At 39.7% G+C, this 17,169-nt stretch overlaps 1 protein-coding gene across 1 annotated transcript in view; it reads left to right on the top strand.

Moving 5' to 3' along the window:
* The window catches only part of LOC144532834 (attractin-like protein 1), a 287,336-nt gene that overhangs the window by 28,293 nt on the left and 241,874 nt on the right, over nt 1-17,169 (top strand). Inside the window, exons 2-5 of the mRNA XM_078273772.1 lie at nt 5,472-5,555; nt 7,175-7,288; nt 8,250-8,378; nt 11,602-11,810. Of these exons, the coding sequence (XP_078129898.1) occupies nt 5,472-5,555; nt 7,175-7,288; nt 8,250-8,378; nt 11,602-11,810 (536 nt within the window). The remainder of the gene's footprint in view (nt 1-5,471; nt 5,556-7,174; nt 7,289-8,249; nt 8,379-11,601; nt 11,811-17,169) is intronic.

The following is a 17,169-nucleotide window of genomic DNA, read 5'->3' as shown; positions in this document are numbered from 1 at the left end:
AGCATTTATAACACTACTGCAATAATAAGGAAGGACAGAAGACAATAGATCGTGTGAATATCATTTCAGATCTCTGCAGTATTCATGTATCACCATCAGCAAGAAACCAAAAAGATAAAATACAGAACTTGCTTCATCGTCGTTAATATCATTATGATTTGAGTCAGGCATTACAGCAACATGACATGAATATTTTTCTTCTCTTCTGGGATTCTAATCTGGGATTAGAGCTAGAGGATCAAACTGGGACTATCAGGGATTGATAGGAGAGTTAGATAGATAGATAGATAGATAGATAGATAGATAGATAGATAGATAGATAGATAGATAGATAGATAGAAAAGGGAGAAGTGAGGGGAACGAGAAACAAAAGGGCCTGATGGTGTTGTATTCTTCATTTTTTTTACTTTTTTTTTACTTGCTTTCCTTCTCATGTGTCTGTGAGTGTGTGAATATATGTGCTCTGTATGTGTGCGTGTGTGTGTGTGTGTGTGTGTGTGTGTTTTATTTGCAGGATTTGAGCATTTACTGTGGCCTGTGTCCTGCTGCGCTGCAATCTGTTTGCTCTCCTTCCTCCTCTCTCATTACAGAGCAGCAGCACATTTGGCTCGACACACTCTTAACTCTGTAATGTACTGACGGATGGTGATGGTGATGGGGTGTGTTTCTGCTGGTTTGTTCCCCTTTAGGTCCTTTGGCATGTTCTTAAAGTGCTCATAATATGCTCATTTTCAGGTTCATAATTGTATTTAGAGGTTGTACCAGAATAGGTTTGCATGGTTTAATTTTCAAAAAACACCATATTTTTGTTGTACTGCACATTGCTGCAGCTCCTCTTTTCACCCTGTGTGTTGAGCTCTCTGTTTTAGCTACAGAGTGAGGCATCTCACTTCTGTTCCATCTTTGTTGGGAGTCGCACATGCTCAGTAGCTAGGTAAGGAATACTAGCCAGTCAGAAGCAGAGTATGAGGGCGTGCTCTGACAGTACCTAGGTAAGGACTACTAGCCAGTCAGAAGCAGAGTATAAGGTTGTGCCCTGACAGTACCCAGGTAATATGAGGAGTATGAGGGCGTGCCATGCTAGCAGCTAGGCGAGCATTATAACAAGTGTTACAAAGTGACACACGTTCGTCATGGAAGTAAAGGCTGGACTACAATAGAGCTGTTTGGAGCAGTTTGTGAACAGTGTTTTCTGTTGGAGATGGTAAGTCCCTTTGGGGTGGACTTTGGGCTTTTTCACTTTGTAAACCTATAACGTGCACAAAAAAGATATATAACACAATAAAGAAAAGGGAAAAAGCAAAATATGAGCACTTTCGATTCAATTATTGTCGGTTTGAACATTTTTAACTGCTGTCGGTACACCATCCATCTTAGAGTAAAAAATATTGTTTAAATGACTATAGCTTCGCTCCTGTCGGCTCGTTTTTCTTCATTAGCAAGTCCTCCAGCTGTTTTATATTTGTCCTTGGTTACTTTTCTCAGCATATTCACATGTACTACAAGTATTGCTTCAAGTTGTGATGCTTTTACTCTCATTGGGATTATCTAAGTAGTATTTATTTCAGGAGTCGCAACAGAGCATGGGGAGCCACGTCTGCTCACCACACAGTTGCTAGCTTACCGCTGAATAAGATAACATGAAGTAAAATTGCGGTCCTTTCTCTGCTCTGCTCTGAAGCAGCGACGCAGCGGTGCTCGTGCACGTGTGTTTGTGGGGCGGAGCCTCGAGGGCAGGGGGAGGGGTTAGACGGAGATGCTACTTTCAAATCTCGCTAGCTTTTTAACGTTACGACCCAAGTGCCCATATTATGAAAAAATCACTTTTTGTGGGATTTGGGGTGTTATTTTGTGTCTCTGGTGCTTCCACGTGCATACAAACATGAAAAAAAAACCCATCCATGCTGTTTTGAGTGAGATACGGTTTCTGAATGTGTTCTGCCTTCAGTCTCCGGGTGAGCTGGTCAAAACCGGCAGGGCTTTCTACGTAACTAGCCGAAACGAGGTGGCTAACCGTAGCATGCTAGCTCGTTCTGAATGGCAAAATACCATAATCTACAAAAGAACTACTTCCATGTCCCTGTTCTGCAGGTATTCCACGCAAAGTTGGAAGTGCGCCCTCGTTTAGAAGAAGTCTCCCGTCTAATCCTGCCTTGTACTACTGAAGTTGTAGAAACAAACAGCTAGCTAGATGATGTGATCCTTACCTAGCTACTGAGCATGTGCGACTGCCAACAAAGATGTTACAGCAGTGAGAGGTCTCACTCTGTAGCTAAAACAGAGACCTGAACACAGGGTGAAAAGAGGAGCTGCAGCAATGTGCAGTACAACAAAAATATGGTGTTTTTTGAAAATTAAACCATGTAAACCTATTCTGGTACAACCTCAATATACAATTATGAACCTGAAAATGAGCATAATATGGCCACTTGAATGTGCTTCAAATCATATTGTAGCTTGGCCGAATAAATAAATCATCATTACACGTATTCTTACCCAGAACACACAATGCAAATTATTTTCTAACTCCCTGTTTTTCTCACTGCCTGTCTGGTCTGGCATCGTGCCAGTGTGACCACACAGCCGACAGTGACGCTGCAGGCTCGGATAATGAAAACACACACACACACACACACACACACACACACACACACACACACACACACACACACACACACACACACACACACACACACACACACACAGTAACATACTGTCCAACCCGAGGCATGCTGCGATGTCTTCGGCGCCTCTGACACTAACACAGTGTGTGTGTGTGTGTGTGTGTGTGTGTGTGTGTGTGTGTGTGTGTTTTCACCTTCTCCCTCTATGCAGTAGTGGAGTGGGATTACTTTAATTGACAGGTGTGACCGTTGCTTGCCACGCACACACATAACAGTCCCACCAACAATGTTATTGTATTAAGAGTATAATATGAATTATTATAATTGCAACATGAACATGTCAAGTATGGGGTCGTCATGGCAACAGTAACGTGCACTGTCTTACTTTGACATGAGTGCGATGTCATGTTTTATCTGCATGCAGGAATATTGTTATTCTGATACCAGTGTTTCCTTCACTCCAGGCTCAGTCTGAGATACTTGTAATCATGGCTGGCTGAGAACATTCATGTATGAATTTGAACATCATTTTAATATATTGATAGATTACTTCTGCATCCGATATGAAAGTTTGAGAGTTTGTTTGAGAAATATTGGGTAAACTAGTGTTCCAACAGTAAAGACAAAAGTTTAGGCCACACATGAGGTTTATTTTTGATCAAACTAAGAGAGAAAGAGCCTACATTAGCCCAAAGTTGAATAATGTAGGTTTGTGCTACATCAGTGGTGTCTGTCATGTATAAATGTGGCTGCTCTCCATTTGGCCGTGCTGGTGAGCCGTATGTTAAGCAGCAGCAAGGGCGGGGGACTCTATTTAAATGGAGTGGAGGCTGCACATGCTGCAGAAGGTGTAACGTTGCATTTCTGTCAGACGATATCAGACAGTAGCAGAGAGTGTGGCTGATGCTTCTTGTGGAAGAGGAATTTTAATAAGATGAATTAAAAACAGATAAATATTAGGCAGGGCAACATAATGAACACGTTACCTACAATTGAATTTTTTGGAAAATACTTTTATTTGCTGTCTTGCAGAGCATTAGAGGAGAAAATCATGTTTGTAAGTTAAAAGCTGGGAAACAGTTGGCTAAGCTAAGCATAAATACTGGAGGGGGAAACAACTAGCCTGGCCTTTTTTATTTTTTTTTGCCAAGAAATAGTAACAGTTTTTATAACATGCTCTAAAACCACACATCTGTGTTTTAAAATGTCTGATTATGGATAAATAGCCAGGGGGGAGAGAACTGACTGACACATGTCATGTCTAGATCCTGTGGTCAAGTTTTGTTTTCTTTCATTAGTTCTGTTTGTTTTGCCACTTCCTGTTTTATTTTGATACTTCCTGGTCTTTGTCTGCCTTCCCGCCATGTGTGATTACCTTGCCCCCGCCCCAATGTGTTTCACCTGTGTCTCGTCACCTTCCCCGTCCGTGTGTATTTAACCCCACCTGTCACTTACCTCATTGCGAGATCGTCTTTCGTCTGTGTTAGTGTTTGAGCGGTTATCCCTGATTCCAAGGGTTTCTAGTTTTCCTCTGCCTGTTTTTGGATACCCTGTTTGCCTTTTGCTCTGTTGCCTGTTAATTTTTGCTTACTCCAAATAAACCTGTTTGGATTGAATCACCTGAGAGTTGTGCTTCTGTGGGTCCATCTACCTGTGAGCGTGATAACACAAGATTAAATAGTGTAGCAAGGAGTCCGACCAGGTGAGCTAAAATGCCCTCTGTTGACCCTCTGTGTAGACGTCTAATCAGCATCATCTATCATCTTTAAATGAGATCTGTCAATCAGTTTTTGAAACGGTATGTGAGTTTTCAAAATGATTGAATATGCCAGAGGAAGCAGAAAATCATTTGAAACTGCCTGCTATGAATGACATGTACAGTTGAGCTGTTGCACCCTTTAGTTGATTCAAAGTAATTTTTCATAAAATGGTTAAGATCCCATATAGTGCTCATTTTCAGCTTTATACTTGTATGTATGTTTACATGCTTTATGTTATTTATATGTCTGAATATATCTGGTTCATGCTCTGATTGGTCAGCGTTTCCGGGTCTTCGGCATCTGCACTCTCGGAGTCTCTGCACCGTCATTGCAGCCGGGGAATGATTTTAACGGCACTGTAGCGACACTTTCTATAATGTATTATGGTTGTGACATCACAACTCTACTGAAGTCCATGGCTCGTTTAAAGGCACCGTTTCTGAATACTGGCTGTGTGCATTTCTCTGAGGACTACGCGTTTTGATACTTTCATAGTATTTATATAGCACCTCGACCCACTTTATAGTGAAAAAAGATATGGAAATCTGACAATACGGGACCTTTTAATGAGTTCAGTGTTCCAATGTTTTATCAACCAATTGGTTTAGTAGAAATTCAAACTATTAGATTTTAAAATGGCTACATTTGAATAGATTTAGATGATGTTATTCATGCTGGAAGTTTTTTTCTGCTTTTTCAGATAATGGAAGTCTGATTTTGGAACATACTTCTGCTTTTTGCCAGTTTCTTACAAATGAAATACTTGATTTAGTAGCGAATATCAGACATTAAGTCCCGTTATAACTACTAGACGTCTCATGATCTGACAGACGGAGAGCCTCCCTGCATTAAGAATGGATCTCTTTGTTTTTGGGGGGAGTGGGGGAGGGGGGGCGGTCACAAGATTTTGAGAAGCAGCGGTTTCAACTCTAAATTATGGCTGTATTTGAAGGGCAGAAGCAGACCATACAAACTGCAACATCTCAGTTTGATGCTGATTTGATTTAAGCATATGATTTGTCATTCTCACTGAATATCTGACTAAACCTCTCTTCCCCCCCCCCCCACCGTGTGTGTTTTTTAACAGGTTAACAGACCTGTCAGGCTCTCTCACTGATGGACCAGTAAACTATAAGTACAAGACCAAATGCACTTGGCTAATAGAAGGATAGTAAGTATCTGTGTTTTCCTCTCCTCTGTAATCATTTATCTTACTTAGTTCTACATGGTTAAAAACTTTTTTTGTATCTGGCTGAAGGGCTCAAGATAAAGAGAGCTTTATTACTGTGTGAATAGAAGGAGTTTGTCTTTGTATGTAGTTATTGTCCTCCAGAGTTGCTTCGTGCCCAGTGACTGCTCAGAGATGCATGCTGCACCAACTGAATGCACACAGACATAGCTATCTAAAGCGCTGTATACATTTAATTCTACGGTTGTTGACAGGCAATGCCTGTGTTGCACCCTTAAAAAGAAACGACTCCGTCTTCTTATTGTTCTGCAACTTTATTTTCCACGGAACAGCAATTTTTTTTATGTGTGTACAGTTTTAACGAAGCAGCCGGATATGACACAGCGTTTTTCTCACAAACTCGACTCATAAAACCTCAAGTCACACAGACTGAAATAGTGTCACTCGGAAGTGTCGTACATCGACACCAGCGTATTAACAATGAAATAAAGTAGTGTAACATCTGTGTGTCGTGTTAAAAAAATAATTTTCTTGTACATTTTGTAGCTTCATGAAATTTGCATATCTTATATTTCTAGGTCGCAACACCTGCTTGCACTTAATGTTTGTTATACAATTATATTCAGCCATTTAGCAGTCACTAACAGAATAACAACAGTAAAAAAAACATCTGAAAACAATGCATTATGTTTTTGGTTACCGCTTTAATAGTCTGTGGGCCTTGGGCTTTGGGCAAAGGCTGCAGTTCATTATCTCCTTGGGAAATACCTAAGGAATGTTGGGCTCAGTCAAATATTTGAAAAGGCCATTATGAACATTTGTAGCTAAGTCAAGTCCATTTTATTTGATTAGCACAAAATCCTGAGCCAGAAATTTGCCTCAAAGGGCTTTAACTATGGCGCCCACCTAGTTTTTGTCACTTTTTCTGAAGTTTTTGTCACTTTTGCTAAATGCTTTTGGCGCCTTTTTCCCAAGTTTTTGTGCCACGTTTTTGTGCCACTTTTTTTGTACGTTTTTTTGGCGCTTTTTTCTTTAATTGGCTAAGTTACTTATTTGCTGACTTTTTGGGGGCTTAATGTCGACCAAACTGCAAGTGAGAAGACTGTATAAGACAAGACATACAGTCAAAGATAGTTGACATTTTCAAAATAAAAGCATGTCAATAAACTAAACATGTCTGGCCCTGGATTCTCATTTTCCAGTGTGAGGTTGACACCCCTGGTTTAGACCCTTCAGCATCATCATTTTTATTGGATCGTTTAAATAAACATAAAGCACACAGAACCACAGAATCATGGTGTTTACAGGATCCAGGTTTCTGTGTCAGAGTGCTCCCTTTAGAGTAGGTATAAATGCGTCTCAAAAACTGTGAAAAAAGCTTATTCCAGAGTTCAGAACTCAGTATAGCAAAAAAGGTTTTCCGAGGCACTGTGTGTGTTTGTGACTGCCAATTTGTGATTATAACCGCAGACTTTATAAATAATGGAAACACTTTTCAGAAGTAAGAATAATGTGAAGCATATAGGTAATACCCTATATATTCATCAAATGTATTGCTGTCATGCCCATCTGTTGTGTGTTCTGTCTGCTCTCTCTCCCAGTCCTAATGCAGTGCTCCGGCTGCGCTTTAATCACTTTGCCACTGAGTGCAGCTGGGACCACATGTACGTCTATGACGGAGACTCCATTTACGCCCCTTTGATTGCTGTCTACAGGTGAGCGCCTGCTACTCTGAATAGGAGAGAGCTGGGAGAGAGGGGGAAATATGGAAATGATTCAGGAAGCCTTTATTACAATTATGCAGTCAAATGACTTCATGTGTAGGCAAACAATGGGTGTGATAATAGAAAGAAAATATTGCAATTACTCGCATAATCCCTGAATACCGCTTCTTTCTGGAGCTTTATTGCATAATATTCCCCCCCAAAAGGACAATCAACAAGCATGTGGGTGGCACTCTTTCATTTGACAAGAATTCATAAAAATATATATATATATATATATATATATATATATATATATATATATATATATATATATATATATATATATATATTGTAATGCCACAATAATTTACCCAACTCCCACTTATTACTCTGCTCCATTGGGGCTTATCTCCTGTTGAGTGTTCAGTTGCTCCCAGGAATATGAAGCAGCTAATTTGGACAATTCCAACCAAGGAAACATTATCCGGCATTTGAATATACAAAGCTTAGACTTGTGTGGACTTATTACCTACAATAAATAGGCTTCTATTGTTTAATATAGATGGGCACATACTTGTGTTTGGAAGGACAGGCTAGGAGGAGGCTTTGACTCAGATACATTAGCGAGGGTACATTTGCAGTGCATTGCGTTTATTAAAAGAGGCAGGCCGAGCAAATAAGAAACGCCCCAACCCCCACTGTAAAAATCTCATCAAAGATATAAAACCCAAATGCAGTATGAATCTCCACTGAGGTTTTTTACTTAAAAGCTAATCACTCTCATATTTTCAGTGGGGGTCTGCATTTGCTCAAATGGAATCCTTTTTATTGTACAGCTCTCCAGTGGTGCTTTCAGACCAGAGTCCATAAAATACAGCTTTTATCATTATTAGTTTTCTTGTTGAGAGGGACTGTCTGTCTTTCTCTGTCTCATTGTCTGTCTGTCTTTCTCTCTCTCTCTCTCTCTCAGTGGTCTAGTGGTAGCAGAGACCAGGGCTAATGAGACAGTCCCAGAGGTAGTGACAACGTCCGGCTACGCTATGCTTCATTTCTTCAGCGATGCTGCCTACAACCTGACCGGCTTCAGCATCGCATACTCGTATGTCTAGACGTCAACTGTCCTTCACTCTTTATCTAGTTTCTCTCTTCCCCCTCTGGGTCTAATATATATGAATGTCTGATAAACCCAATGTACCGGCATGAGCTCAAGATAAGAAGATATATACTCCCAACTCGTCACATGTTGACGCTCGGTCAGTGTCTCTCAGCGTCGGAAGCTGACGCAAAAATCCCAGGCAGAGCAGCAGCTTGACCGCGCGTAAGAGGGCAGGTTGGGGTGGTGGATGGGTCAAACAACACAGGACTTTCACCCAGGAGACCAGGTTCGTGTCCCAATCGTGTCCCGTTCTTGTCCCGTGGGTCACTGAAACTTACATGTTGTAACCCCACCCATGATCTTTTCCTAAACCTATCTGTCCCATTCTTGTGCCGCATGTCAGTTAAACGTACGTCCTGACCCAGAGCGTCAATAAGTGATGCCAAGAGTCCCGACCAAGCGCGTCTAAATATGACGCTGAAAGAGACTTTTTGCGTCAATAACAAACGCCAAAGGCACCTGACCAAGTGTTGCATTTTGACGCGATGGGAGTGAGAATGTTGAATGAACACGACTTCTTAACACCGCATTACGTGGTGGCGGCTCCAATGTGTTAACAATGATTGGAAAGTAACAATGTCAATGGAAAGTCAATTAGGATCCGTTGTCGTGGTGGACACACAATTCCCTGGTTCAACACAGACCGGTCTAAAAGTCATCTTAGGGAGGAGGTTGGGGTGGATGGACGTGTCAAACGAACAGGACTTTGACCCATTCACCCAGGAGGCCGCTGTTTGTGTGAAACCAAACGTCAATGTTGACTGATTTGAACTTACATATGTACCCCGCCCTTCAGAATCTCCACCTCCCCCCAGATTCAGGGACAGATAACTACTGGTTGGCCGGCACATTTTCCATTTACACAGCCAGGGTGCACACAGAAAATAAAAGCTACGTGGTGACCGTGAGGAGATATTCTCTGAATTTGACAAAAAAAAGTGTTTTGGATTAACATCACTTACAAATGCTAATGTCTGTAGCCAGTAAAGTGAGGCAACGATTTTGAAAGCACCGGTTGTATAACGGTTTGTTGAGTTTGTCCCCTTTTGCTCCTGAACGTTACACATTTGGTTGTTTTAAGCTGTTTAGACTGGTGAGTACAATCTTTGTTGTACTGGTTTTTTTGTTGACTCACTTGTACAGTAGGTTACAAACATAAATTATACCCTACACACCATGCCACAAACCGGGCTGCTTTGTGTCAGCAGTGATGGAACATTTAATAATATGTGGTAGGCAGGTTGTACACATGGGAGGAGTGAGTGAGGACAGTTACTGTACACACACACACACACACCGAGGGGGGATAAAGGTTGTCATGACGACCCTCTTGTCACAGCAGCAAACCGGCTTTTTGTATTAACGAAAAGAAGATTTTCTACCTCTGGTGCTTGACTCCTTCTTTTTATCGTTCTATCTTTTTTATCATCTTTATTTATCTGATTTTACAGAGAAACAGTGTATACTGTTAGGAGTATCAAATTGTATAAATGCTTGTATTCACAGTTTGGGTTTTATGTCATTTCATTTTTTTTCCTACTATTTAGGCTCCTATAGTTCTGCTTTTGTAATGGTCTCTCATTTTCGGTTTTTTATCTTTTAAATGATATCTGTCTTGCTCTATCTCTTATTTGCCCCATGGTTCCTTGTTACATTACATTCAATCAGCAGAAGCTTTTTTTGAAAGCCACTTACAATAAGTGCATATAGACCTGCTACGAACAAGTTGAGAGGCGCATCCCTCTCAAAACAAACAAATAACTGTTCAGTGCTACGGTGCATCTGATTTTTGTCTTCCGATGTTTCTATTACATTATGAATCCAATGGATCCAGACATTTTCCACTACATTTACTGTAATGATGAATAAGGAATAACTGATGTCGGGCTTACTTTATTTCTCATAACCGCATGGGTTGGAAAGCGTTCTCAACATTTTTTGTTGATTCGTCAACGTTATTCTTATACCTATTCTTATACCTACATACAGTATATTCTTAGTATTTGGAAAACTTTTCTTTTCTAAGACTGGAAGGTTTTTGATAACATATACAAGGACACGTCAAACGTAGTTCCGCCCCCTGTTTTAAACCATTGTATTAGATCAATGTGCAATAAAGTACTTCTGCTTTGTGTCATGAAGCCAGGTAAAATCTCACTGGTCAATCCAACCTAACTGCAAGTTCAAGTATGGTTTATATATATAAGTGGCCATGGTCATTATTTTGGAATATCAAGACTGTTAAATTCCAACATTCACTCTCCTTTTAGCTTAGCTTTGGTCTCCACCAGCTCCTTAGAAAAAACCTACCTGGCTCTTCAGCAGTTGCTAGATGTTCCACTTTCTCCAACAGCTGGTCTTTAATTTAGACTGTGTGCCTTTTAATGCTGTGTAAATAGTGTGCAGTGAGTTTATTAGAGCTTGTTTGCTGAAAACAGCTGCCTGCTGTGTCTAGATATGTAGTTGATGAGAGAGCTGAGACTGAACCGTAGCGTGAATGTTCTCCTAAAGTGGCTGAAAAAGCTCTGCAGAGCTGCAGAGCTGGTGATCATTTCCAGTGGATTCAGCTTTCATAAAACCTATATTTTTGTTAAATTTATTTGTCAAATTTACAGGATGATTAGATATACTTTTTTAGGGGAGCTACATTTATTTATCTACTTTTTATAATGGCCACTTCATATTGTCACTATACTGTACTACTATTTTGGGCAAGATAAATCATTTTAGTAGCCTAAACTAGTTGCCAGCTATCACCTCAAAGCTGTGGTGTTCGGTGGTGGAATGTAACTAAGTACATTTACTCAAGTACGGTACTTAAGTAGAAATTTGAGGTACTTGTACTTCACTTGAGTCTTTTCTTTTTATGCCACTTTCTACTTCTACTCCGCTACATTTCAGAGAAAAATATTGTACTTTTTACTCCACTACATTAAGCTGACAGCTTTAGTTACTAGTTACTTTACAAATTAAGATTTTTGCACACAAAACACATGTCGTTTATGAAATACAATGTTTTATTATACATTAAACTAGCCAACGATATAACGGCCTACAAGTGCACCTGAAAAGATTCAGTCGAGTAGTCTCTTTGCCTGTGGTACAGTACATACTGTATAACCTTGAAGAAGTGCCTTGACTTCCCGTCTAACTGTGTCTCCCTCAGGATGAACTCGTGTCCCAACAACTGTTCAGACCACGGCCGATGCAGCACAGCCAACTCGGCCTCGGGCCGCGTGTACTGCGATTGCGATGAGTACTGGAAAGGAGAAGCCTGCGACATCCCGTACTGCAGGGATAACTGTGGCAGCCCGGGCCGCGGCTACTGCGACCTGACCGGAGAGAAGCTCTGCGTCTGCAACGACAGCTGGCAAGGTAAAAGAGCAGCACAGGAGAGAGAAAGCAGAATGTTATCAGGGAAATGAACCCTCCTGTTGTCCTTGGGTCAAATTTGACCCATTTTCAAAAAGTTTCGATATCAGAAATTTCGGGTTTCTTTCAACCAAATTGTCAAAAAAATGATGTGGATTATTCCATACAAAGCTCTTCACAAGTAAAATAAACAATACGTTTACTACATTCATTGAGTTTGGGTGTTTAATTCAATTATAAAGCATTTGAAATTTTTTTTTTATAAAAGAACGTTAAAAAAGTGACAACTGTTGGAAAATGGTTAAAAAACGTGCGAAAAAACAACAAAAACGTAAAATAAAGGGCAGAAAAAAAATCAATAAAACCATCTGAAAAACGTAGAAAACGTCGGGAAAGTGACAAACGTCAAAAAAGTGAGAAAAACCTCAGGAAAAGCGAAAAGATGACCAAAACGTTTTTGATGTTTTTGAAAATTTTTGACTCAGAAAAACCAAAAGTTGCATGGTCGACAGGAAGACAACACAAGGGTTAAGATGGATGGATGGATGGATGGATGGATTACATTTTACATTATTTACATTTCAATCTAATTAAGTCCAGTTTTTAAACATCTTTTGAGCTGCAAATCACCAAATAAATACTTACTGTGCAATATTTTATTAATTCCATATGTTGTTGTTGCACCTTTACATAATCACTCTGCATTTAGTACAAATAAGGCCAATGCCAGTGTGATTTATTCTAAAAAAGCAAATGGCACATTTCGAATGATGCCTGTAATAAGGAGGATCTTTCTGATGTTTCTGTTTTGTTCACTGTTCAATGAGAAAAGGGAACACATAGGAAACAGACAAAAGGACAGGGAAACAAAAGCACAATGGCAGCCCTCTCCCTGTTTGTGCTCAACATAATGTTGCCTGATTCAATATTGTTTTATGTCATAAAACAATACATGTCTTGGGAAATCATGCCTAGTGGCACATAATATACTATGTGGTTTCTTTGCTTTATGTTTTATTTGTGAACAGTTTGCTCTTTCAGCAGCACACAGAACAACTTTATGATACACAGGGTCAGGGTTTCTGACTAATATTACTCTTGATGTAATTTGGTCAAATTGGAAAAGTACTCTTTATATATAAAATATTCATTAAATGCAATGCAGATCAAGCCCGTAGACAGGGGGTGTTCGGGTGGTTCGAAAGACCCCCCCTCACTGCCAAAGGTCCATAATTTAAGTCCGTTATTTTGTTGTATGTTGTTGTAAAAAGACTAGTGTCTTTTTAAATAATTATGGCCAATAATTCAAATCCCCCCAAATTGAGACAGATCTAAACCAAATCAAAGACCTACTCTTGTTAAAAGCACCACTTCTGTGTGTGTGTGTGTGTGTGTGTGTGTGTGTGTGTGTATGTGTATGTGTGTGGGCTTGTTTAACTATATTCATGGGGTCCAAAAACCGGGAGTCCAGTATACTTGTGTGGTCCCGACAGCTTTGTGGGGCCAAAATGCTGGACCCCACAAGTTTAAAGGGCTGTTTGAGGGTTAAGACTTGGTTGTAGGATTAGGGTTATAATGAGGTTCTGGTTAGGGTGAGGGTAAGGGTTAAGGTTAGGCATTTAGTTGTGATGGTTAAGGTTAGGGTAAGGGGCTACGGAATGCATTATGTCAATGACGGGTTCCCACAAAGATAGTGCCACAAACCTGTGTGTGTGTGTGTGTGGGGGTGTGTGTGTGTGTGTGTGTGTGTGTGGGTTCGTGTGTTTGGACTGAAAAAGGTGGTACATTAGCTTATTAAGCAATTTGACAACATTGTAGTAAAGGTTTTCGTCCATCAAAAGGTGTGCTCATTAAGATACCAGCAGACAAGCTAATCCAGTACAAATTAGTGCATAAAAAGTCACCAACATGAAGTATTTGAAACTCTTAATTAAATACAAAATGAGGGAAAAACTGCCTGCAGATGCTGCCAGTTTCGTCAGTAATACTATCAATATTCAATATTAAAGCTATAGTGCATAGTTTCTGTCTCTCCCAGGAAGAATTCTAAGTAATGACAACAACACTGTCGGCACCTCCACATGATCCAAGCCTCACGTGATTCATCCGAAGCATCAATCAGGATCCCACTGCCAAACACACAAAATAATATTTAATTAAATGTTGTGTGTAATGTCCTCAACACAACACTCAGTTTTTGATTGTCCTCCGCCTAGTATACCTGACAAACTGAGTGTACCCTCAAAACAATTCAGAACCAATGTTATCTCACATAATAATTATAACAATAATCATTTCAATGTAACCCCACCAGACATTCCAGTCCGGGGAAGTGGGATTAGATAATGAAGCACTGGCCCCTCCTGGACGAATGTTGTAAACACAAGTAGAAACAGTATTTATAAACTGTATTCTGGCTTGTCTGCAGACATGCATGTACATCTTTATGATACAAATTATAAAGCTTTACAGAGCTAAATAAAAGATCACAAAGAAAAGGAAAAAATAAAGCCTGGGCTAGCTGGCTGGGCTGTGGAAAGCCAGTTGAAATAGATGAGTTTTCAGAGTTTTGTAATAGAACAAAGTACAAATACTTCCTTACTGTACTTAAGTAGAATTTTCCCATATCTGTACTTTACGTTGTTATTTAACACATGATAACGCTTGTGGGGGGTCCGTTCTCTAAGGTTTGATGAAGACATTTATTCTATTGTTTTTTTCCTTATCCGAAGCGAGTGTCTGTAAGAACAGAGTGTATGCTGTGCAGATTGTAAAGCCCCCCCTCAGGCAAATTGTCATTTGTGATATTTGGCTATATAATAAAATTGACTTGACTTGACATTTAAAATGTTGCATTTACCCTGACCGATTTATTTATGGCGTGAAATTAGAACTGTATTAACTCCTAATTAGCCGCCTGAAGACATTCGGAGACGTTTACACAGCAAATAGTCACAGTAGATAACATTTCGCAATCATCCTAAATATATTACAGTGAAGGGATGAACATGTATGTTTGTACAGTGTGTAATGATGTCTTTTCAATTAACCCTTTCATGTATTTCTGAACAGGGCACAGCTTACTTCAGTGTGTGTATTTATAGTAGATATAGTGAACCATTTGAGAGTGGCTGTAGTTAGTAGTAAATGGAGTAGTAGTTTATTAAAAACACACACTCTGTGAAACAAATACGGCCACCTGATTGTTCCATAAAATGCTCCTGGATGATTTGTGCACTGTGACTCTTATTTCTTATTATTATAGAGCAGTGATTCTCAAACATTAGTTTATTAATGTACCATATTTTTTCATATAGTGCACAATACAGCACTGCGCCATCAGTGTCTGATTTAATATGCAACCATTTTGTAACTGAAAAACACTTAAAAGCTACATTTAAAATATTAAGAATCATTATCAATCAATTTAGGAATTATGCATGACTGATTTAAATTATTATTTTTTAAAACATTAAAAACAAATCTAACGTACCCCCTGCAGTACTCCAAAGTACCCCTTGGGGTATGCATACCACCATTTGAGAAACACTGTGTGTGTGTGTGTGTGTGTGTGTTAATGAGTCAGGCTGGGGACAGCTACGGCCTCAGAGCAGCCGTCCAACACACGAGCAGTGGGGGTAAAATAGGCGCTGGCTGCCATAGCAACTGCCAAATGGCAGATAATAACACATGTTTGAAAACATGAAAAAAAGCATGTTCTGTCTTTTTTGCCCTCCTCCCATCCCTCCACGTTCCCCATCCCACTATCCAGAGAATGTTTGAATGCATTTGGCATGAATTTGTTCCTTCTCTCATTTGTTACCTTCTGAAACATTAATCCGACCCACCTGCCCCTACATAATCAGCAAAAGAATATTTGGTAACACTTTACTTGAAGGTATCTACATAAGAGTGACATGACACTGTCATGAACACATGACACTGTCATGACACAGTCATGAAACATAAACCCTAACCCTAACTTTAAATATTAAAGTGATGGTTCGGAGTAATTTCACCCTAGGCTGCTTTGCACCTTGACCTCGAGCCAAACAACCCCCCATAAGCTTTTTTTGTTATAACGTTAGTCGAGTTAGCGTTATCAGCTGGTTAGCTTAGTGTAGGCACTAATGGATCCACATTTGTATCTCGTAAATTACCCCACTAATAATGCCCGGAATGATACCAAACTTCTACAGTAGTACAACTAGTTTAGAAAGTGTGTAACTACACCAGAAGTATATTTAAATAACACTTGCCTGATAGATACTCCTCTCGGCTGCTACCACGCTATCGGCTCTATCGCGCATTACTTACATACTACTATTACTACATACTTCTGGTGTAGTTACAAACTTCCTAAAGCCTCGTTTTATAAGTACAGAAACTAGTTGTACTACTGTAGAAGTCTGGTATCATTCCGGGCATTATTAGTGGGGTAATTTACGAGATACAAACGTGGATCCATTAGCGCCTGCACTAAGCTAACCAGCTGATAACGCTAACTCTGCCAACGTTATAACAAGGGAAAAAAGATTATGGGGGGTTGTTTGGCTCGATGTCAAGGTGCAAAGCAGCCTAGGGTGAAATTACTCCGAACCATCACTTTAATGACACGTACAAAATATTAAAATATAGAATAGAAAGTATTAAAATAATCGGCTAGCCGGGATGAATTGTTTGACGTGTGAGAAAACGTAATGGCGAGGAGTATAGTTTGGATTTGATTAATTGCAGCACAAGTTGACATGGGTTTATGTTTGGGACGATAACTAAAAGGGATCATAACATGCTTTATTACGTCTTTATTTATCTTTTTTTTTTTATATTTGGTTTCTTTTAATTTTGCTGTTAATGTTCTCTGTTTTTATGTACTGTATCGTGTTATTCTGAGTAAGTCTTGGACCCCAGGAAGAATATCTGCAGCTGTGCTGTAGCTAATGGGGATCCTAATAAACTAAAGCTGCCCCATTAAAAACCCCCTGATGATTTTACTGTAATCCTCTTTAACTCCCCCAGAACTGGGGAGCAGATAGGTCAATGGACTTAAAGATGATGATTTTATTGACTGGCTGTTGTCTAATAATCTATTTAATCTCTGTTTTCACTTCAGTTTTGGGGAAAACATGTTCATCTGCTTTTCGAAAATCAGAGTATTGACTGATCTTATGTAAAGATTTTGAAGCTTAAAAGTTTTTTGTTTTTTTTTATGTCTATCAGCAGCACCAGTGAAAGTTTCAGAACAGATCTTTCATCTTTGTTAAGCAGACTGTCCGCTGCAATGGTGACTTGATTCGTAACCGTTGAAAGCATTGTGCAATTTCCTCATCAAAACAAAATATTATTAATACATACACGACCG

The sequence above is a fragment of the Sander vitreus genome, chromosome 17, assembly GCF_031162955.1.
Source record: "Sander vitreus isolate 19-12246 chromosome 17, sanVit1, whole genome shotgun sequence".
Classification (NCBI taxonomy): Eukaryota; Metazoa; Chordata; class Actinopteri; order Perciformes; family Percidae; genus Sander; species Sander vitreus.
This window is presented reverse-complemented; position numbering and strand designations above follow the sequence as displayed.